This window comes from Marmota flaviventris, chromosome 3 (assembly GCF_047511675.1).
Source record: "Marmota flaviventris isolate mMarFla1 chromosome 3, mMarFla1.hap1, whole genome shotgun sequence".
NCBI lineage: Eukaryota > Metazoa > Chordata > Mammalia > Rodentia > Sciuridae > Marmota > Marmota flaviventris.
In genome coordinates this window covers 25,981,836-26,005,975 of record NC_092500.1, presented here as the reverse complement: position 1 = coordinate 26,005,975, position 24,140 = coordinate 25,981,836, and the positions used below count along the sequence as shown (strand labels likewise).

The 24,140-nt window shown below is 43.6% G+C and overlaps 1 protein-coding gene across 1 annotated transcript in view; it reads left to right on the top strand.

Annotated features, from left to right (window-relative positions):
- Positions 1-24,140, top strand: part of Plxnc1 (plexin C1) — a 145,024-nt gene that overhangs the window by 117,853 nt on the left and 3,031 nt on the right. The window contains exons 22-30 of the mRNA XM_027953425.2: positions 235-412; positions 3,228-3,331; positions 14,879-14,933; positions 17,310-17,341; positions 17,438-17,545; positions 18,747-18,910; positions 20,710-20,857; positions 23,223-23,363; positions 23,453-23,527. Of these exons, the coding sequence (XP_027809226.2) occupies positions 235-412; positions 3,228-3,331; positions 14,879-14,933; positions 17,310-17,341; positions 17,438-17,545; positions 18,747-18,910; positions 20,710-20,857; positions 23,223-23,363; positions 23,453-23,527 (1,005 nt within the window). The remainder of the gene's footprint in view (positions 1-234; positions 413-3,227; positions 3,332-14,878; positions 14,934-17,309; positions 17,342-17,437; positions 17,546-18,746; positions 18,911-20,709; positions 20,858-23,222; positions 23,364-23,452; positions 23,528-24,140) is intronic.

The following is a 24,140-nucleotide window of genomic DNA, read 5'->3' as shown; positions in this document are numbered from 1 at the left end:
TCTATTTATTCAATGCTTGCTCTATAATGAGAGTTTTAACTTTCTGTTTTCCTTTCCATTATCCCTGAAAAGAATGGATTATGGAGAAAAGATTAAAGTAGTATAATGCGCTACGGTGTTTGCTAATGTGCTGTCAGAGGTATTAGTAGGGCTCGCTGAAGCTTGTGTCTTTTATGAATGCCTTTCAGATCGCAATTATCTAATAGACTTGGAAACCTGTTTGTATTCTTGCAGGCATTAAATGTCGTCTTTGAAAAAATCCCAGAAAACGAGAGTGCAGATGTCTGTCGGAATATTTCAGTCAACGTCCTTGACTGCGATACCATAGGCCAAGCCAAAGAAAAGATTTTCCAAGCGTTCTTGAGCAAAAACGGCTCTCCTTATGGACTCCAGCTCAACGAGATTGGTCTTGGTAAGGCGCTGTGGGAACTCCGTCCTGATCCCCTGATGAGTGCCCGCCTTGCCTTTGCTCTCTTCCTGCCCTGTAGCTTCTGTTTGGCAAAGCTTACGTGGCCAGTTTGTCCCCAGAGGGCATGTCTGGGGGGCCAGGGGACTACTTCATTCTCTCACCAGCATTGTGACTCTGCCTAGCCAGCAGAATCCTTCTGGGATGCTGTTTTTTTAAATATTGTGTTTGTAAATCAGATTCATGAGATTGCTGACCCTGAGACCAAATGGAACCACCTTGCATCAGGAAGTACAAAGAGGTGTAAACCCCGTGCCCTCCGTGTGTGTTGCATTTCACATTGGCATTTGATTTGTTTGTTGTGATACCGAGCATGTCATTAGCGGGTGTCTCAGCCGCTGAGTGTTAACTCCAGCATGCCGGAAAGGTCATCTTCCTCTCTGTGCTAATCGCAGGCTGCATTAAGTATCTTCTCCATCCTCCCCCAACCCACAGCAGCATCTGCTATGAATTCATTTGCGGGCTCTCTGGTATACTGCAAAGGAGAGCATATGCGTGAGCAGGCTAACAGGGCTCCACTCCCCTCAAATGTTCATCAACATTTTAAGAGTTGAGCTTTGTGCAGGCCTCCTGGGAGATCGCTGGGGGGTTGTAGAGCAGATAATGGGACAGGAAAGCAGCAAAATCGTGCAGTGACAGACAGCGTAACAAGGTTCATCTCCCCTCCACATGCAGTTGTAGGCCTCAACTAAGCAGGCAATTAAAATCTTCCCCCTCCAATCAAACCTGCTAGAGAAGAGCCTTGAGGCGGGGTCTGGGAAGTCTCTGGGAGACCCTGCAAATGTGCAGTGACTGCTCAACCTGCTTCAAAGAAAACAGGGTGTTGGGCCACCTTTCTCTACTGCTTTTCTTTTTCCTTCCATTGGATAGACTGCTGGGCAGCTCAAAGATAGTTTCAACTTACTTGCTTACAGACTGGGTAAAAGGGGAGCCTCAGCCAGGAAACCATGGCCTAATCAGACCATCAGCTCCCTCACCTTGAATATGTGTCTTGCAAATGTATGGCTCTGACCACTTAGGACATGGGCACACCCAGCCCAACAACCACAGGGAAAACAGCCTCAGGACTGCCACTAATGAGCCCCGTGGTAGTGACGGTGGCGTCTTCCCACTTTTCCTGGGTTTTTTTTCAACCAGGCATCCCCTTACCTCCTAAAGTAGGAAGGCAGGGGCAAAAACAAGCTGGTGGCATTACATTGTATGCTGATAAGCGGGGACACAGCCTAGAGGCCATGTCGCACTTCTGCATCCCTGCTGTTCTTCCAAACTACCTCCAAGGATAGTCTCAGCAAACTGAGGCAAAGCCTTAGAAATCAGCCATAAATTGTACTGAAACCCAATCCTTTCTGGGATGCGCAGACCTCTTTCAGTAGAGGCTCAGAGAGAGATGCCCAAAGGGGCAGGAAGTATGTAAATAGGAATGTCACACCCAGCGCAGTAGGAAATAGTGGGGTCTGACTTGGGAAAGGACTTGCCTTCTAAGAGAGAGCCACTTGGCTTCAGCCAAGGATTGCCATGCAGGCTGCAGGGTCAGTGTTACCTGATGATTACCTGATTTTTTAAAAAAATTAATTTTTTCTTCAGTGCTGGAGATTAAACCCAGGGCCTCACATGAGCCAGGCAAGTTGTATCACTCAGTTGCACCTCCAGATGTCATGTAGCTCTCTCCCTCAATCCCTTTTCTCTATCCCTTCAGTGTCCCTTCAGTTCCAGCAGCCCCTGGACAATAGGAGCTGTTGGCTCCTCCTGAGCACCAGTTTTTTTTTTTGTTGTTGTTGTTTGTTTTTGTTTTTGGTGGGGGGGACTGGGGATTTAACCCAGAGTTGCTTACCACTGAATTGTCTCCCCAGTTCTTCTTCTTCTTCTTTTTTTTTTTAATTTTGAAACAGAGTCTCACTAAGTTGCTGAGAGTCTCTCATTAGGTTGCTGTCCTTGAACTTGAGATCTTTCTGCCCTGGGATTATAGGCATGTGCCACCATGCCTAGCAGTCCCTGATTTTTAAAAGGAGAAATCAGGAGTCCACATTTTTTTGTTTAATTTCCTAATATTTAAATGTGGAAATTAAATTGATGTTAACATAATAATTCATAAAACACTGCAGGTTCAGGAAATTTAAAAAAAACAACACCACCACATTAGTGGCCACATTCTGACCTCCAGGCACAAGCTGGTCACCCTTCGGGGAGTTTGCACCCTGTTTTGCTGGTGGCTGCACAGCACCTCCCCTGCAAGAACCTGCAGAGAGTTCATATTGCACCTTTGTTGGTGAAAATGTGTTCATATGTGTGTGAATATTGGAAATTTTCTGAAGCACTTAGACCCTTGGAGGATGCCTGGTTGTGTCTTCAGTGGCTTTACTTCCAGGCTTAGCCTCAGCGTGAAAGCTTCAGGGAGAAGCAGACTGAAATGTCAGAGCCCTGAACACAAACCAGAAACAAAACAAAGCTCAGGCTGCCAGTCTGGCTGATGTGTCTCCACATCTTCAAAGCTTTACCACTTCATTCAAATTTTATTTTTGAAATATACGTGTGAAAATAGCAAGAGAGCATTTAAATTTTTTTTATTAATTCTTTTTAGTTGTAGATGGACATAATACCTGTATTTTATATGTTTATTTTTATGTGGTGCTGTGGATCCAACCCAGTGCCTCATGCACGCAGGGCAAGTGCTCTACCACTGAGCCACAACCCCAGCACCACATTTAAATTTTTCATCATGATTTTAAAATGGAACAAAATGACTCCCCCTTTCCTTTTTCAGAGCTTCAAGTAGGCACACGACAAAAAGAACTTCTGGATATTGACAGTTCCTCTGTGATTCTTGAAGATGGAATAACCAAGCTGAATACCATCGGCCACTATGAGGTAAGAATGAGACTTGACCTCGACATTTACTTCTTCTTAACTCAGCTGAATTGGATGACCTCCAGTACCAGGTAAATTCTTCAAAAAAAAAAAAAAAGAAGGGGCTGAGGCTGTGGCTCAGCAGTAGAGCACTCGCCTAGCATGTGCGAGACGCTGGGTTCGATCCTCAGCACCACATAAAAATAAGTAAATAAAATAAAGGTATTAAAAAAAAATCACATCAATCTTTAAAAAAAAAAAAAAAAAAAACCAGGACTCCCACTTACTTTCTGGAATAGTTGGCAGATTGCTGGTTTCTGGGACAGAAGTTTTCCTTGGTTGCTCATTCAGAGGAGCCCAGGAATTGCTGCTGTCCCTCGTGGTACACTTGGAGGTCTGCCTGATCACACCGTCCTGCAGTTTAGATGGGAAGTTCTGGCCTGATGAGATGGTCTGGCCTTGCAAAGTGTGTTCCTAGGAAAGCCAGAGGATAGCTGTCACACACACGTGACGGCCACATGCCAAGTGTATTGATGCCAACAGAGCCTGTGAAAGCCCCAGACCTCACCTCACTCCATGGTGTTCACAGCAGACCTTGAATCCTTTTGTGTCTGGCCCTTATTCTAAAGAAGTTATCAACTTTCTGTGTGTTTGCAATATGCAGTGGTACTTCCTTTAGCCCTTGACCGTTCTGCTGGGTGAAGGCTGAGGGAGTACGTGACTCTCCCAAGACGTGAGTGCCAGAGAAGCCTGTGCATGGCAAGGAGGCAGGAAAAGTTCCTGAACACACTGGATACTGGGATTTGTTCAGCAGCATTAGCCACGTCTTTGTTGAGTGTCTGTTATGTGCTAAGAGCTGGGAATGCACAGGAGAGGTGCGAAGACCAGGTCCACACTGAGATAGGGTGCCAGCACATCCATCAGACAAGAGACCGCGTGTGTATTCAAGAGACAACTTTGGACTGGTCGAAATGGTAGGAGGGTTCTGGGTGGCAGTAAGAGCTGATAATATCGGGGCTTAGGGAATGCTTATTCTGGACCAGGTGCTGACTTCAGCATTAACCTTTATTTCGGCTCATTCCATCTTACGGCAGTCCTATGGGGTCGGTCCCATTGCTTATAGATGGGTACACTGAGGCTCAGGCCTGTTATTTAGCCATTAACTGCTTCTCCAGAGAAAGGCCAGAGAAGTCGGAGGGGGGTGCTGAGAAGGGGAAATGCAGATCCTTCAGGCCTGTTCAGCCTCTTAGGAGTTTGCATTTTACCCAAGGACAGCAGATCGCAGGAGAGGGCCTTTAGCAGGGGAGACTTGTGTTTCAGAAAGTGATTGTGGTGGGCATGGGGTATGCACAGAAGAGCTGCAAAGCTGGAAATAGGGAGCCCCGCTGGAAGCTGTGGCAGAATTTCAGATAAGGGATGGGGCTGTCCACAGTAATGCAGTGCTGTGGAGACGCCCTGGGGAATGGATTCTGAGGGGCTCAGGAGGTGGATGCTACAAGCCACCTGGGAGGGAGATGAAGTCAGGGAGGGGTCGAGGTTGACACTCAGGAGTAGCAGGTGCTTTTCCACAGATAGCTTAGAGCTGTGTTTCACGGCTCAGAAATCCCAGGGAGATGGGCCCACGCTAGGCAGGCCTTTGCTCTGCCCTCAGCCAGCCAGAAGCTGAGACTATTCTAGAGCCAAGGTTTCTGGACAGCAGCCAGGAAGAGAGAACACCCATCCTTGGGCTCTATGGCTGAGCAGGTCTCAGACTCAGTTTAGAAATGGTTGCCATGGTGACACCTGAGCCAGTACTGCCCCCCTGGCTTTGCTGGAGAAGACCTCACAGAGGAAGCTGCGGAGTCACAGCCTGCTCCCAAGCTCAGTCCTCTGCAGCCTGGGCTTCCTGGCCTTGGAGTCATCTTTCCAAGAGCAGTCGTTAGCTTTGGGGTTTTGTAAGACTCCCCAGAAAGCTTTATATATTTATCTATCTTTTTAGAACTAGGCATTGAATGTGGGACTTCAAACACTGTAGGCAAGCACTCTATCACTGAGCTGTGTGCCCAGAGCTATTTATGTTTTTATTTTGAAATGGGATCTTACTAAATTGTCCAGGCTGACCTCAAACTTGCAATCCTCCTGCCTCAGCCTCCCAAGTTACTGGGATTAAAGACATGGGCCACCTTGCCCAGCTCCCATGCAGCTATCTAATAGTATGCCTGGCTGGACTCAGGAATACAGGCATCGGTGGGCAGAGGGAGGGTCAAGTGGGAGGCACTGCCCTGCTGGGTGAAAGTGGCCAGGGAGGGGCTTATTATGGCACCGCTGTGAAGCTCTGAGTTCCAGACCTGCAGGCCATCTCCTCCTCTCCCTGTGTCTGGGTGGCAAGCTTTTCTAGACATCAGGAAGGGGTGGAGCCACCAGTACCTCCCTTTGATACTCCTGGCTAGAATGCCTGCCTTGCTCAGCTAAGCCTCCCCACTCCGTGCACCTGTGCAACACAGAGTGGGCCTCTCAGAGAGGTGGCCACTCGGTGTCTTTAGTAGGGAAAGGCAGGATAGGTCACTCCAGCGGGGAAAACAGAGGTACCACAGCTGTCCGAGAGGCACAGGGAGGGCCTGTCAGGGGAGATGGAGCATCCCTCTTCACAGAGACATCGGCTGTGCTAGACACCTATCTGCTTAAGGATGATAATGAAATTAATCCGGCCAGTAGTCACTTCCCGTCCCAATGATTTATTGGCCTCATAGCCCAGCGTCACTGCATGGTGGTAATAAATGACAAGAGACTAGGACATGAGGGCTTAAAGGCTTCTCCTTATGTTTAAAAAGCTGAGCCATAAGGCAAATAGATGCAGAGAGCTTGAAGGAAACTGGGGAGGTCATCAGCTGTGCTCTCTGAGCCTGGGCCATTTCCAAAGCCCTGTGTTCTAAAGACTGGTCTAAGCAAAGCCTCTGCCACCCTCAGCTGCCTCGACCTGTGCTTGATGTTGTAGTGCCTCTGCAGATTCAAAATTGGGAATAATTCGACAGGGCTGGGCTGAAGTTTGCTTCTGCCCTTTCATGAAAGAAAAAATTTCTCCTCCAGCACTCGCTTTTCCCTCCAAAGAGACAAGATGCTAATTATCACTCTTATTCATTTACTAAAGCGCCCTAGTTTGAGTCACTGTAAGTGCTTGAAAGCAAAAAACTATATTTCATTTAAAAATAGGGTCTAATTCAGAGTTTTAAGTGATTCAGACTCACCTCCCTCCAATTAGTCCAAATTAGTTCGGTTTTAAAGTTAATCTTTACTGACGGCCAGTTCCTCCTCCTATCTAAACAAAGTCCCTGCTGTTGGAGCTGGAGCCCTGTTCTTCTTGCCTTGTTCTGCCCTTGGGGAGAATAGAGTGGAGCAGGTCTCCCCAGGATGACTGGCTCTTTGTATATTTGAAGAACAGGTTTCTAGAGGGATCTGAGGGATCTGCAAAAATATAGCATCTCCGTGGACCAGATGCAGCCCCCAGATACCTACAGGATGGCACACAAGCCAATTCTGGCATTGCATGATGACAGCAGTGGCTGCCAGTGCCCAGCACCGTGGACACACACTGGCTTCATCAGTGTTCACAACCACCCTGTTCTTTTAGGTTGGAGCTGTTTGTCCCCCGCCCTCCCCTGTTTTCCATCAGATGAACACAGGGGAGAGTGATTTCTGCTCCAGTCTCCTTCAGTCTCGGACAGACAAGGGGTTAAGTGAGCTGGTGTCTTTCCAAACACATTAAGGCGGAGGCGGCTTTCTCCCTATAATTAAGCTTTTCCTTAAGTGCCTCTGTAACCGGCTTCAGCTCTGTGGGCTTGACTGTGAAGGGGACCACGCTGTTCTGGAGCAGGTGGGATCAGTGGCACGGGCTGCTGGCCCAGGTGACCAATTTCTCTGCAGTCCAGGCTTCTTTCCTCTCCCCTGAGCCCTGTGTGACTCTTGCTGTGCTGTGTCATTGCACCCACACTCTGCCGGGGGGTGGTATCAAGGGTGCAGGGAAGGTATTTTGGGGGGCAGGAAGTTTCCTCTACAGATTGCACCTCTTTTTCTGATAATGCAAGGTTTGGGGAGGCAGAAAAGATGATGAATCTTGTGTGGTTGAAGACTGTTGCTCACCCCAAGTGTTGGCAATGCAGAAAGGGTCACTGCCAAGGCCACTCCTGCCATTCAAAAGATATTTAAAGCTCCTAGGAATGTCCCAAAGTGTCGCTTAGGGAAGGTTAGAGGTCCTTTTGGTCGGGTGTCATCTGTGATCCTAAAATGAAAGGATGAGCCACTTCTGCAGGTCTTTCGCAGCATGAATGCCTTGAGGTGCTTGTTTACATGGAGAGCACAGGCCACACTGCTGCCATGCTGGGCATGGTTCTAAAGGCTTTTACCAACAGCAACTCCTCTCATCCTCTTTTGTGCCCCGTGAGATGAATACGCCATTATTCCCACTCAGAAGCCCAGAGAAGTGAAGAAACTTGGCCAAGGTCACACAGCTCCTCTCACTGATGCCCCAAGGCTGAATGCAGATGAAAAATGAATCACTGTAGAAACTGTGGCTCTCCTCGGGGCCAGAGGAATAAACTTACCCAGAGCCAAGCCTCCTGTTCCCAACCTCTAAGCAGCCTGGATAGAGAGCTGGGCCTGATGAATGACATAGATACCCTGGTAGTTATATCCTCTGACATTAAACTCAAAGGGCAACTTCTCTTAAGATCTTATGATGAATCTCATGGCTGTGGGTTATAAAATGCTTCCTTGTTTCTGATCCCACTTTAACATCCCTTGTGACTAGCTGTCCTTGAAGATGGCAGTCACCTTCATCCGAGGGAGGCCAGCAGTACCAACCCCACCAACATACCCAGAGCACTTCAGTTCCCAATTTCACACACACTTGGAGGCCCAACTCCCTGAGGAAGGAAGAACTGAGGGTTCTCTCTCACAGACCCCGAAGGGAGTTTGCTCCTGGGCCCAGGGTTAATTTCAAGTCAACAATGGAGAAGCAGGAGCTCTCTGGGTCTTTCCTCTAGTTTCAAGAATCCCTTGGAGCTCTGTTCTCTCTGTGTGAGTGGATGTGTCTGTGGAGAATCTTCCAACAACCCCTTTCAAATGTGCTGAAGGACTGTGCAAGGTCCCTCTGGCCCCAAGAAAAAAAACACTCCCTTTTCATCTGCCTCCAGCCTTGGAGCATCAGTGAGGGGGACAGTATTGACGGGGAGAGAACAATGTTGGCAGGTGGCTGCTGTGACAATGCTCGTGGAATGGAATTCTGTTTTCAGATAATACCATTTTGACAGAAAGGTGGCTTCAGTAATGAAAGAGACCAGTAAGGGCTCCCACAAGGTAATTTATATTGATTTTTGTGTCTTTAGCATTTTTTTTCTTCCAATAGGAAAAATTATCATAATATTCAGATCATATTCATCATTTTCCATAAAACCCACAGTTATAATTCCATTATTTCTCTTAGGCTGAACCATATGAAATTGCCAATAGCTGAGTGTCTTGGTCCATAGAAATGACAGTTTTATAAGGTTAAATATAAGTGCAACCTTATATTTCTAGAAAATCTGTTTTTATGGGATAATCTCCAACTTAGGCCCTACAGATAACCCTTGACATCAAGAAATCTCATTGGGTGGGGATGTGGCTCAAGTAGTAGTGCGCTCGCCTGGCATGCACGGGGCGCTGGGTTCGATCCTCAGCACCACATAAAAGTAAAATAAAGATGTTGTGTCCACCGAAAACTAAAAAATAAATATTAAAAAAGTCTCTTTCTTTCTCTCTCTCTCTCAAAAAAAAAAGTGTAGGTCCTCAACTTCTAACTCTGCTTCTCTGAAACCTCATCTTTCACAAACAATTTAAAAAAAAAAAAATCTCATGCTCGTGCACATTTTAGGAGTGACTTTAAATTATTTACAGGATCCTTTTCTTCCCTGTGTGGTCCTGACTTCTAATTCCGACGAGGGGTATCTACAGTCATGTCTGCTGTGTCCTGCCTCAGGCTGGCATCATCAGAGGGTAGCCTTGTAGTCACTGTGAATCCTGGAAGACTGTGAAACTGGGAAGAATTTAACTTGAAATTACCGAGGGCACCCATTCTGCTCTGGGTGGGAGAAGCAATCCTGCTGCAGATCCATCAAGCGACAACAATCTTTCCCTGATTTAATTTGGTTTTCATCCTCTAAAAGTAGGAGCCTAGAGAATGCTCCCTGCCTCACAGGAGGATGGGACGATTAAATGAGTCACCCTTAAGGAAGCATGTGGAGCTCCTAGGACCGAACAAACAGCATCACAATTTTAACCCTTCCGATTCTGAAGCACTTTTCAAAAAGCACTTCTGTCCTTAACTCAGCAACAGCTGACTTGTGCAAAATAGGAAGCGGAAACCTTTCGCCCCCCACAAACATCTGTAAATGATTTTTCTGTTCTTATAATAGAGTTAAAGCGTCACATGGGGTGGAAACGTTCCAGCCCCAGAGCAGCTGTGAACGAAATTCGCTCTCACACACACACAACTCATCCACTAATAAAATGCTTTTACACTGGCTCTTGGAAGATAATTTCAGAGTAAAATTTCCTTGGTACAAGCTGTGTCTACACTATCTTAATGCCTGAGCACAGTGCCAGCAGCAAGACGTTGCCAGCTCTTGAAAGGACAGTTGAACTTCTGGCAGCGCTGCTGATGGGAGGCCCGTCCCTGGCGTTTGTGATTATAGAGTGAGGGGGCTCGCTTTTGGCAAAACAAAGCGTCTGACAGTAGCCGAGTATTGGCTCAACACTCAACAGGATCCGTTCGGGATTCATTCTTTGACAATTACCCAGAATGAATCACCGGATTCCTTTTATAAAAAGATATTTATTGGCTTAGAAACAGAGCATAGCCAGCTCCTCGTGGGGAGGAATTTTGTAACTATGTTCAAACAGCCCCTTAAGCACCGTGTGTGAGGATGTCTGAGGGGGGCCTGCACACGGCATTGACCTGAATTGCATCAAATATGGAGGAGAACTGAAAAATCAGCCAGGGGACAAGGAATGGCTCAAGGGAAAGGAGAGGATGTTTGGTAATAATAGCAGAGTCAGAGAGCTCACCAAGACTTCGGATTCCCCACTGGTGACACTTTGAAGAGCCTGCTCACCCAGCCAGCCCTCCTCCCTCGAGATGTCTCGAACGCCAGCAGTTGGAGACTTCTAGCATCACTCAGGGGCTGGCTGGACACAGCTGGCTGGACAGCTGTTTTGGGCCCCCTAAAGAGCTGGCTCTTTCTCTGCTCCTCTCTCCGTGGGTGTGACCTGAAGGAGATTAGGTTTAATCCTTAGGAGCTTGTGAGGGAGGCTTGTACTTTTTGATAACCAATGTGCAGCAGGCTAGAAGAGAAATGACCAGCTTCTTGTTTTTCTTTTCCCCCCAAAACTGGGGAAGGCCAGGCATTAGAGTTTAGAACAGCCTTGGAGCTTCAGTGGAAGGACACATCGCTTGGCTGATAATGTTCAGAAAGGACATAAGCTTCCCTGCCATGATCCCAGAACCAAGGTGGGGAGCTGTATTCCCTGACCCACCTCCTCTTCATCCACTTCATCTTATACTATTGGGGACCAGCCCCTCCCTCAAAACAACTTAAACAAGGAGCCAAATTTGCCCTTAGGATCTTAGCATTCGTCTCTCCATCCCTGAAGGTCACTTCTATACCTGGCTGTTTCCCAGGACCCATCAGGGCACTAGAGGGCCACTTGGCCCTGGGCTTCATAGTCCCAGAAGGTTTCAGGTGAGGACGTTTGACTTCATCTCCAAAACAGGCTTTACCTAGGCACAGCATGAGCATGATAGTAAGGTCAAAGTATTTACCAATGTATACATTTAAAATCTGTGGCAATTTCTTAACAGGTCTACTAAGTTATAATTTATATACCTTAAAGCCCACCTGTTCATAGTGTAGAATCCAGTGGCTCTAGATAAATTTACAGAGTCGTGCAAAGTGACACCATCTACTTTTAGAACATTGTCATCAGCCCGAGAGGAAGCCCTGTTTTCATTAGCATTTGCTCTTTTTTTTTTAAACATAACTATTTAATGTGAAAAAGACACTGGAAGGCAACCCAATAACTAGTATTTAATAACATAAAGGGATGTTAGCCATTTTTTCTCTATTTCCTTGAAGTTTAAGTAATGATATCATATTATATAGCTGTGAGAATTGTTTTCTTTTTGTACTGGGGATTGAATCCTGGGGTGCTTTACCACTGTGCTACATCCCAGCCCTTTTTATTTTTTGTTTTGAAACAAGTTCTCACCTAGGACCTTGCTAAGTTGCCGAGACTGGTCTCAAACATGTGATCCTCCTGTCTCAGCCTCCCAAGCTGCTGAGATTATAGGCATGTGCCATCATGCCCAACAGCTATAAGAACTTTTTAACAGTAGTGTTTATTAGTAAAGGGCTTTAGTTTAGAGGTAATTCAATAATTTTTCTTTTTAAAGAGAGAATAAACATTCTTAGAATCCATTCTTGGAGCCCATGTGACAGGAACATGTTTTAAATGAAATAGTTTTTATAATAAAGTCCTTTAGATTATTTCAGAAATAAATTCTTGTGTTAGATATAAAATTTTTTTAAAGAGAGAGTGAGTGTGAGAGAGAGAGAATTTTTTAATATTTATTTTTCAGTTTTCGTTGGACACAACATCTTTGTTTGTATGTGGTGCTGAGGATCGAACCCGGGCCGCACACATGCCAGGCGAGCAAGCTACTGCTTGAGCCACATCCCCAGTCCAGATATAAAATTTTTACATCAAAGATGGTTCTATTAAAGTAAATATGGTATAGTTCGAATTCTTCTGGTCTCATTTAAGTATAGTCATTTTTTTAAATTAACTAACTAATTTTTTAATTATGTATGACAGCAGAATGCATTACAATTCTTATTACAATATAGAGCACAGGGGCTGGGATTGTGGCTCAGAGGTAGAGCGCTTACCTAGCATGCGTGAGACACTGGGTTCAATCCTCAGCACTACATAAAATAAAATAAAGATACTGTGTCCACCTATAACTTTAAGAAAAAGTATAGAGCACATTTTTTCATTTCTCTGGTTGTATACAAAGTATATTCACACTAATTCATGTCTTCATACATGTACTTTGGATAATAATGATCATCACATTCCACCATCATTTCTAACCCCACACCCCTTCCCTTCCCCTCCAACCCCTCTGCCCTATCTAGAGTTCGTCTATTCCTCTGATGCTCCTTCTCCCTATCCCACTATGAATCAGCCTCCTTATATCAAAGAAAACATTTGCATTTGGTTATTTGAAATTGGCTAACTTTACTTAGCAATATCTTCTCTAACTCCATCCATTTTCCTGCAAATGCCATGATTTTATTCTCTTTTTATTCAATTGTGTATATATGCCACATTTCTTTTTTATCCATTCATCTACTGAAGGGCATCTAGGTTGGTTCCACAGTGTAGCTATTGTGAATTGTGCTGCTATAAACATTGATGTGTCTGTGTCCCTGTATTACGCTGTTTTTAAGTCGTTTGGGTATAGACTGGGGAGAGGGATAGCTGGGTCAAATGGTGGTTCCATTCCCAATTTCCAAAAAAATCTCCATACTGCTTTCCATATGGGCTACCAGTTTGCAGTACCACCAGCAGTGAATGAGTGTGCCTTTTTCCTTACATCCTTGCCAACACTTATTGTTGTCTTCATAATAGCTGCCGTTCTGATATTTCCTCCCCTCCCTGCTTTAGGCAGTGAGTAGTCTACTTGCTGTGGGTGTAAATTGCCTATTCTGAGCATTTCATGTATATGAGATCATACAACATGTGGTCCTTTGAGACTTGGCTTCTTTCACTTCGCGTGTTTTGAAGTTCAGCCACATCACAGCATGTATGCTTTATTGTTTGGCAATTTTTTGTAGCATATTTGTGCAATGAACACAGGAATAAAAAAGGATGGACTACTGGCAGACACAACAATGTGGCTTAACATCACAGACCTTACGTTTACCCTCAGAAGCCCAATGCTAGTGTCCATTTTGTATGATTCCCCTTCTATGAAGCACAGAATAGGCAGAACTCGTCAATGTGATGGAAGTTGGAGAAATGACGACGTCTGGATGAGGGTGGGTGGTTGTTGCCTGGGAAGAGGTGATGGATGCCGTTCTCAAGACTTTGAAATGCTCCTGCCAGGATATGGGTGGTGGTCACTCAGGTAGAGTTCTTAGATGAACATTCAATTAACTACATACCTAGCAGTCAATGATAAGCACTCTCCTGTGTTAGACTTGCCAAGTTTTCGTTAAAAAGTATGTGCAATTCTTATAACTTTTATCCTTAAAAAAAAAAAAACACTACAACCTACCAAAAAGATCAAGTCATTGGTTCTGCTGAATGAATTCTCACTAAATGAGTACATCCTGTAGTTAGCACCCAGGTCAAGAAACAGAAACCCTCTCCTGTCCCTTCCTGATCACTAGCCCCACTTTCTTCTCCAGTATCTAATATCATAGTTTGACTGAGTTGCTTTTTAGCTTTATATAATGGAACTGTACAGTATGCTTTCTTTCCTGTCAGACTTATTTTGCTCAACATTATGGTTGTAAAATCTGCCCATGTGACATGTAGCAGTAGTTAGCTCCTTTTCATTGTTTTATAATCAAGAAAATACTCCAACTTATTTATTCATCCTAATGTTGATGGGTATTCAGGTTATTTCCAATATGGGGCAGTTACAAATAGTTTACTATCAGAATATTTACTTAGTTTGTTGAAATATAGACCTACATGTGAAACTGCTCTGTCGTAGAGTAGACACCCAGCTTTATATGCCAGTTTTTGAGAACCTGTTTTGGTATTTCTTCATTTCTTAATATACTAGTTGTCTTAGTTCAGGCTGCTCTAGCAGAATACCATCCACTGGATAGCTTAAACAACGAACATTTATTTCTCACAATTCTGGTACCTTGAAGTCCACAATCAGGATACTAGTGGGTCCAGAGTCTGGTGAAAGCCCTCTTCCTGGTTCACAGAGGACTCTCTTTCTCACTGTATCCTCACATAATAGAGCAGAGAGCAATCTCTGGTGTTTCTTCTTATAAGGGCACTACTTCCACTCCTGAGGGTCCACCCACATGACTTTATCACCTCCCCAAAGGCCCACCTCCTAATACCATCATGTTAGGATTTAGAAGAATTTGGAAGAGACACAAATATTTCAACCCATAACAAGTAGGAGCCTCAAAAAACAAAACTGACCCAGGCCCCTTGACCTCTGAGAAGTTGGGGAGTGGCCATTTGTGCCACAGCGTCCTGGCCTCCACCTTCTGGGCACTTTCCTTACCTCACTATCTGTCTGTCGCCTCCAAAGGACCATGAGTTCCTTGAGGGCAGAGACAGTGCCTTGTCATTCTAGATAGCCCCAGCCCGAGCACAGTGCCCAGGACATAGCAGTTCTTGATAAATATTTGATTTAATAAGTGAGGGAATGTAAGAACCATCCAGCCATCTAATTCCTGAGTGAAGTTGAGAAATACATTAAATTTTGAAAACTCATATATTTTTTATCTTTGCTTTCAGATATCAAATGGATCCACTATAAAAGTCTTTAAGAAGATAGCAAATTTTACTTCAGGTAACCAATATAATATTGTTAACCTTTTGTTCTCACCCAGCTTTATAAAGTATTGGTTTCTGCCTCTCTCAGACATATTGTCACAAAGCTGAGATAGAGTTGTTGCTACATAATTCTCTGAAAGCTGAGAAAAGCCATTTCGATCTATTTCTAGTCCTAAGAATAAGGGCCCTGCAAGAAGCAGGAAAGGAAACTGTAAACTGTGGTTGGCCCAGACAGCCCAGTATAAAGGAAGTTGCTGCCTCTTAATGGCTCTAAACTCAGGGTAGAATCTCAGCCCTTATAGGTCTTTTCCAACAGCACAGTAGGATGAGAGATAGCAATGAGGTCCTCTTGGCAAACTGAGAGGAAAACTTGCAGATAACCCCCAGCCCAGCAAGAGCTGAACAAACAAGATAGTCCAGTAGGAGAATCCAGTGTGATAGCACCTTGCAAACTTCTCAGGAAAGTAGAAACTCAAGAGGGAGCTTTTAGGGAAAGGTCAACAGGCCAATGTCCAAAGTCCTCTTCTGACATCCTCAGAGCAGAAAAATACTGTGGTAATACCTTGAGAAAGTCCCTAGGTCCTGTTTTGGGTTTGCCTCCAGAGCAGTTAACCTGAGCAAAGAAGGCCTGTCCTCAGCCCTCAGAGGGTTCTGGACCTCTCCCTAGCAGGCACCTTCTCACCCATACTGCTGGAAGGAGGGACTTCAGACTTTTAGTTTTCTGAAACTAGTAGTTTCCAGCAACCAGTCAGTGCTGCAGGGCTCCTGATGAATATTTGGTAGCTTTCAGGATACTCCTTGAGAGACTCCCACCCTCCACTACTTTATTAAGCTACAGTGGTGCTGTTTGGAGAGTGGCTGTCACTGTGGCATAAAGAGGAGGGTGTCCTTAAGTTGTGAAAAGGGGGAAAGCTGGTTTTTTTAAGCCTCAAAGACTGGGTCATCTGAAGAGCCTGTCATCTGGGGATTGAATAGTACAATCTTAGGTCTGGATCTCTTTCTGGGACTCCAGATAGTCAGTCTCTGCTTCCTCCCTATCCAATCCCACTGAAAGCCATCACTTTGATTACTATTCTGCTAAAACTCCAAGGCCCTGCCCCTCTGCTCTGTCAGAAGCCCCTCTGTCAAAGTCCCAGCTTTGGTGAACCCAGATTTAGCCTTTTCTGAGCCTACAGCGTACAGTTGTAAAAGAAACTCACTCAACAGCTGCTGGGGTCACTTACACACATGGTAGTAAGCTTGACCAGTCTCCACACGGCCTACCACCACTGAGTTTCCCTAGAGCTCTGTCCCCAAAATCAACCTTGCCTCAGAGCCCTGACCACATAGCATTCCCGACTGTCGGCAGATGATTTCATCCTGCACAGAGAAAACTGAAACGAGAACTCAACATCCAGCACCAAACCTGCCTACCTACTGCACCTGCCCACTGCTGCTCCTTCCTCCCCCTCCCAAGGCCAGTTTGATGGTCACAACTCTCCATCTTCTTCAGCCTTCTGAGCATTCCTGCATCACTGGGCTCTTCTCTAGTCAGTGATCCAGTGGTTGCTTTTTAATTGACTGCTTTCCCTCGCCATCACTGCTTTTTTTCCCCATCAGCATTTCAGATGTCCTGGTCTCTCTCATCTTCAAGACAAAAAAAGAAAAAGGAAAAAAAAAATCCAATGCCTTAATACCCATCTTCCCTTCCCTTTATCTTTTCTGACCACAATTTTGATTTCCCTGGAGAATGTCCTTGCTCTATGCCACTCTTGCCTTGCCACCTCCTTGCCCTTCTTTCAGGTCCTAGGAGGAGCACACTCGTTTCCATCCTGGGGTCTTGGCCACTTACTTGGCTAACTCTTGAGTTCAGCTTCAACATCCCTTCCTTAAAGAAAACTCCCAGACTTAGATGGGTGCCTTGTTAGTTACTTCCTTGGCTTATAGTTCTCATATAATCCTTACCACCATTGTAATTAATTGTGCAATTAGTAGTTTCATGACTCTCATGGATTGTAATGTGCATTCCATTTAGGGCTGAAGGAGGTCCTCTTGCTCCTTGCCCTAAGCCTTGCAGCAACCCCTCTCTCCCCACAGAGGAGGTGCTGCAGGTATATTTGTTAAATGAAATATAACAAGGCTTGAGCCCCTCCTGCCCTGTCCCAGCAAATGGACACTCAGCCTGTTTCCACATTTCCAGGGACAGGGAACCTGCTTTCTGCTCTAGTCCCCACTCATCCTGCATTTACACTGTTCTTAAGATCTTAAGGTGCAGCATGGGAAAGGCAACAAGGAGGAGCTCTTGGTTTCCAGCACATGTGGGGCTTATCTTGAGAAGGCTAACTAGGCCTGGGGTGTTTATTTGTTTGTTTTTCTTAATGAATTATTTTCTCTCCCTCTCTCTGGCACTCAGATGTGGAGTACTCGGATGACCACTGCCATTTGGTGAGTTCAGGCTTTCTCTGCTCATTGCTGAATCACAGGTCTTCTGTGGCACAAATGGTCTCTTCAGGTAACACTTCTACTCCGTCTTCCCTCTAGATTTTACCAGATTCAGAAGCATTCCAAGATGTGCAAGGAAAGAGACATCGAGGGAAACACAAGTTCAAAGTAAAAGAAATGTATCTGACAAAGCTGCTGTCGACCAAGGTACACTTACTGTTCTGGGAGAGCTTTTACGGCTACCTTGGGGGTGTATGATGTGTTTGACTTAATTTCCACTGAAGTGTGAAAATGTTACAAATCCCTTGTGCCTTCTAGCAAAGCAAAATGAAAGTTTAAATTGTAAATATTTCCCATCTCCTTCTTCTTTTTATAAACTGCAAGGATAACAGCACTTTACAAATTTCTACTGTAAGTCTTCAATCAGGGATTTTAATATTGTTCCCAGTTCCTTACCCACCATTTCACTATTGTTATTTTTTAGGTTGACAGCATAATTATTCCTTTTTGTTTACTTGTTATTAGAGATAAGCAATAAACTTCCTTCTTCGAATTGCAAATAAAATGAAGGAGGGAGGGTGTCAGTGGCTATAAACCTGGTAAAATCTTACCAGGTTTTTTCATTTTAAAATTAGAAATTCTGTTCACATATAAGTGTCACATGGGGAAGCCACCAGAATACCAGATCAGGAGCAAATTTTACTTCATCAGGCTCTTAGTGACATTAACACAAGTCGGTGGTGATTTTTCTTTTTTTCTCCCTGGATTGACTAGCAATATAAATGCTACTATCTACACCTGGCCCTAGTGACTTGCTGGGCATGCTTGCTTCAGATTATGGATGGCAGGGAATCTGCTTAGAGTTTAGGAGATTTGTTTAGTGGGCAGAGGACAGCCTGAGCCTCTTGATTTTCTCAGCTTCCCCAGAGAGCGCAGCCTATTTGCTTTTCTATAATATACTCAAATGCTTTGGAAAGTACACAATAAACCCTATGATGAAAATACAGGCAGCAGGAAAAAATCTGGAAACAGAGCAACATTGCTTGAGTTTTCCAGGCTAAACATAATTAATAAAAGCAAAGCCTCCGTGGCTTCTTGGTTTATGTATACAGCCCTACAGCTGACAGCCCTTCCACTCCTAGAGATTGCCACCATCTCCTCTCTGTTGACTAAACAATGTTGCTAAGAGCAAGAGGCTTACCAGCCAAATCTAAACCTGGGCAAAGACTCCCAGGACCTTTGTCCCAAACTGTGAGTGTTGGCCTCATTTGACAGTTTTACATTTTCCTTCTCAGCTTGTTTTTCTCTGGTTGGCACATCATTTTCCCTGAACCTAGATTTGGTTTTCTAATGTTTTCAAGACCACTACCATATTTTTTAATTTCCCAAACCTCACGCTCTCTTTCAGGTGGCAATTCATTCTGTGCTTGAAAAACTTTTCAGAAGCATTTGGAGTTTACCCAACAGCAGAGCCCCATTTGCTATAAAATACTTTTTTGACTTCTTGGATGCCCAGGCTGAAAATAAAAAAATCACAGATCCTGATGTCGTACATATTTGGAAAACAAACAGGTGGGAATGTAGGTGATTATTGACATTTCCAAGAATCTAGGACAGAATATTAACTAAAAGGAGGGCAGAGATAGTTACAGAAGGATTTATTTATCTCTTATCAGAATCTTTGGGCTTGGTAAGCTATGGCATCAAAGTAGTTTCTTGCTTCTTTTTGTGGGGGATGAGGGATTGCACCGAGGGGCATTTACCTATGCAGCCACCCCCAGCCCTTTTTATTTTGAGTCAGAGTCTAACTAAGTTGATTAGGATCTTGCTAAATTGCTGAGGCTAGCCTCAAACCTCCTGCCTCAACCTCCCAAGCCACGGAGATTATAGGCATGTGTCACCACACCTGGCTGCTATTTTCTATTTTTAAACAATGCATGAAACTGTTTCTATGCCAGGAATCCTGTTCTTTAGGATAAAATAAAGTTATCTTTAATGCATGAAAGAGGCTGTTTAGAATGTTAGACCAGCAAAGGATGAAAAATTAATATGTTGTGGTTTTACCATACTGTTTTTCCATTAGAGGAAACTTTTACTGGTTCCTAAAATAATCAATTACTTGGCAAATTTCAGGCTATCAGTGTATAGAAATTCATGCTTTTGTCAAATGCAGTACTCAGATAACATGAGAATTAGTTATTGATTGTAATGTGCATTCCATTTAGGGCTGAAGGAGGTCTTTTCGCTCCTTGCCCTAAGCCTGGCAGCAACCCATCTCTCCCCACAGAGGAGGTGCTGAAGGTGTATCTGTTAAATGAAATAACAAAGGTTCACATTGTTTTTTGTTATTGTTGTTGTTGTTTGTATTTTAACTGAAGAAAAGATAGGGCATCCAGATATATTCTAGTGTCTTCTCAGAGAAGAAACACGGCTCATTACCTCTATTAGAAATACTGTGTGCTAGAATTAAATAAGACTCAGAGTTAAGTGATAGAACTTCCCATACAAGCTCAAGCCCCTCTGAGCACCGTCAGCCGAGTCATTTTAAACAGTTGTAAAAGTCCCAGAGTTGTAGGTTCAATCTTTTTTCATTAATCCAGGTCTGTTCCAGCTCTCCTCTGGCTCATTCCATTCCTGTGTCCTAGCTTCTTGCTCCCAGGTCTCATTCCTCCCACACCCAGCATAGGTCCTGCAGGTCACCATTGCATAGTGAATATTGTGGCCTCTGAGCAGGGAAGCAACCAGGTTAGGAAAGCTATGACTGCACCAGCAGCCATGCGCCGTGGAGGTAGTAAGCAAGGCCATCGTTGAAATGGAGATCATGGAAGGACTCTGAAATGATCCCCAAGTTCATATTCACCTACTTACTTTGATACTAACAATGTGCCAAACACTATTGGGTGATGGAGGACAGTTATGAACAAAAGAGACAACCAACCCATGTCCTCCCAGAGCTTACATTCTGAAAAGGTGCAGACAGCAAGTCAAGTATGTCCACTGCAGTACACGAGGTGATAAGCAAATAATCCAGGTGAGAGTCGGTGGTGGCTTAGACCAGAGTGTCACAGAGAGGATGTCAGGTCCAGGAGATCTGAGTGAGAGGTTTTTACTGGTGACTATCATCTAATATAATCAAGAATTATATGGAGAAAAATCTTGTCCAGTCCCTGACCACTTTCAGACTCCTCTGGTCTGCCTTTCAGTAGCAGTCGGCTTAACCCTTTCTTGTTCTGAGTGACACTGCCTTGTGTGTCTAAGCAGATTTGTGTACTTCATTAAGGATGTAAACACCAGTTTATAAATTGATAAAGAGAACACTGGCCTCCCATGAATGGCCGTATTTGAGAAGAGATTATTCTCTCTTTGAACAGCCTTCCTCTTCGCTTCTGGGTAAACATCCTGAAGAACCCTCAGTTTGTCTTTGACATTAAGAAGACACCACACATAGATGGTTGTTTGTCAGTGATTGCTCAGGCATTCATGGATGCCTTTTCTCTCACGGAGCAGCAACTAGGGAAGGTAAGGCCCAGCTTCCGGTTTCTTGAACATGCTCCCAAGTTGGAAGCACTCTGTTTTGTAAACATTCAAGTAATAAGTAGTGGATCTAAATTATACCAGCTGAAAAGAAAAGTCAATCTTGGTCATTATAAATTTGCTTTTCTTTAAAATTTATCACATTTACTTTTGATCTAATTGTTTCTAAAGTGAAAACCAAAATAATTAGCCCCATTTTATTATAGAATTGTGCCTCTGAAAAACTTTACCATCAAGCAAATACTTTGTCTCCTAGAAAAACACTTGATGGGCACTGATAAACTACTAATCCAGAGTATGAAACTATTAATATTTGCTCAAGTTAATTACATCTGAGTATATTTTTCAGAAGTCTATTCTAATATAACAAATGGCTTATGGGGAAGAAAAATTTACCCAAGATTTCTAACAATATTAGTTTGTCAGTTTATAATCAAAGCATGAATATTGCTTTCCTATGGCTTTCTTTGTTGATCAAAAGGCCGAAGAAAGCAAAGATTTAAAAAAAAAAAAAACAGAGCAAACTTTGAAAGAGATGTTTTAGTCCTTTCCGAGCACTCCAAAATATATTAAGCCAAGCAATATCTGTATCTAATGGATTTCAGAAAATCTTTGAACGGTGAGAAGTGGCTCTTTGGTAGGATTTTCAGAGTACCTGGAATGAACGGTGATTGATGTTTCACGGGTATCTCAGATCCCTCGTCATAATTTCAATTTTGTCACCACTCTTTCTGCAAAAAGACCCTGTTTTCACTGTTGAGTTGCCTGATCTCTCGAGGAGCAATCCTCTGTATCATCTTTGACTCTTCCTCCTTCCACCCTGTCCACTCTCTTCTCTACAGCACCTGCCCCTTCATCCCCTCTCCACTGGGATAACTGCCTCCTGATGAGTGTTCAATGCCCTTGCTGTCCACCCCGCCTCTCTAAACAACCTTGTTCCACTGTCTCATGTTATCTTTGTAAAATATAAATCTGAACTTGCCAGCATCCTGCTTAGGAAATTGAAAATGTTTCCATGACTTACCAGGGGAAGTCTTCACAGTGCTGCATGGCCCTTCCTGCTTGGCTTCAGGCGTCTTTTCTGGCCTCATTTTCTGGCATGCTCCATGTTTTAACTTTTCCACACATACTAGGAACTTGTTTCCACCCTTCTTTGCTCAAGTCTTTCCTGTCTCACAACCCCTCTGTCTGGTAAAATCCTACTCATTCATTCATTCACAAAAATGATTTCCTGATGTGTGCCAGAAATCGTAGAAGACTCTGATCAGTGAACCTTTCCTGAGGCATGTTCCTCTGTGCCTCTTTATTCCACTAATAAAGTTCAACTTAGCAGGCAGCACCCTAAAAGACACTTAAATGCTTGTTTATAGTAAATGTTCTTTACAGTGTGCTAATTACTGATAAATTACTCACTGTAAATTTGTTCTCTCAACTAGATTGTAAGCTTCTCAAAGTCAGGTCATCTCTACACTTTCAGTGCCTGCCTAAATAGTCACTGAATTAATGAATGATCATTGCGGTTTGATCATTCCACTTAAACTTGATAAGAACACCTCAGAAATATCTCAGTCAATGCATCTTTCACAATGATTCATCCAACCATTGATTTAACCATTGGACTTTATAAAAATCTTTGGGACATAACCCCTATCATTTAACTCACCTATCTTCCCTGAGTAGAATTTTACATTTTGTGAAAAATCATGACTCCTTAAAATCTTCACTTATCTCATTTTTAAATATTCTCACCATTATAATTACATACAACCATTCAAACTGCCCAGGAACCTTTGCAAAATCAGTCATCAGGGCCACTAATACCAATAACCATGCACTTCCTTGAGGGAATTGGAAGATCTTTATAACCTAATGAAATGAGGGACAAGCTGGAAAATCTGCCACCACCAATTACTTTCCAGTTTTAGAGTTATATAAAGGGCTCAATCAGACCTACAATCAAGTCTTTTATAAATGCCAAAATTCACTGGTGGGTGAGGATGAGAGCAAATGTTTTTAATTCAGGCTTTTTACGACCATTAGTAATGAACTATGATTGAAATAAGTTCCATTGTTACAGTAACTCAAAATCATGCAAAAATAATAATTTTAGTTCTTTTATGAGAGGAAGGCAGAATATATTAGCATTTAATACGCCTGAAAATAACAGTGACTCACCAGAACTATCTAGATGGCAGTCAGTCACTCAGTCAACATTTAGTGAGGCCTCCTGCATGAAGCCTTGTTAGGTGTAATACTGGTTGGTGGTTGGGGTGCAGCTACACTGTACCGTTTTTACAAGTTCCCCATGTTTTTTTACTCTTTCGGTGGTGAATTCTTTTTTTTTTTTCAGGAAGCACCAACTAATAAACTGCTCTATGCCAAGGATATCCCGACCTACAAAGAGGAAGTAAAATCTTATTACAAAGCAATCAGGGATTTGCCTCCATTGTCACCTTTAGAAATGGAAGAATTCTTAACTCAGGAATCTAAGGTAGCATTAGAAACAGAAATAGGCTTGTATTTGGTTCCTTTTTAAAAAACTCATTTCAGAGTCTCTCAACAAGACTTTCTTTGTTTTAGAAACACGAAAATGAATTTAATGAAGAAGTGGCCTTGACAGAAATCTACAAATACATCGTAAAATATTTTGATGAGGTAAGATTTTATTTAACATCTTTTAAAGCTATGAATCAGCCACAAGGATTTGGTTATAGCATTCTGTGGGTCTCAGGACAGTTCTGGCATCCCAAACAGCCAGAAAGGGAGGCCAGGAAGCCTGCCTGAGATGGGGGATCCTGGCACCAAGCCAGACCCTGCACACGGCTGCCCCTCTGATAGATCACGCTGCCCACATTTGGACCAGCCTGAATTTACATTTGAGTTCATGGGGCCTACAGCCACACTGACTCAAGCTAACTTTAATGAGTAATTTGTGGCCCTGTAAATGGGGCCAGCTTAAGCTTGATTGTAGTCTGCTAAAAACGAAAGCTAAGCCTGTTAAATCGTCTAGATTCTATATTCAATAGTTGTAGGAAATTATGACATATTTCTAACTTAAGCAACTATTTCAATAACAAATGTTTTAATTCAGGCTTTTTACAACCATTAGTAATGAACTACCATTCTCCTTTATGATTAGTTCTCCTTAATCTGGATGCGTTGTTTCCAAATAAATGTTAATTCCCCCTTCCCTGATTCCCCCCCACTCAGTCATGCTGGGACAGGCTATCCATGTCACTGGTGAGAATAGCTCACCAATTCCATTTGC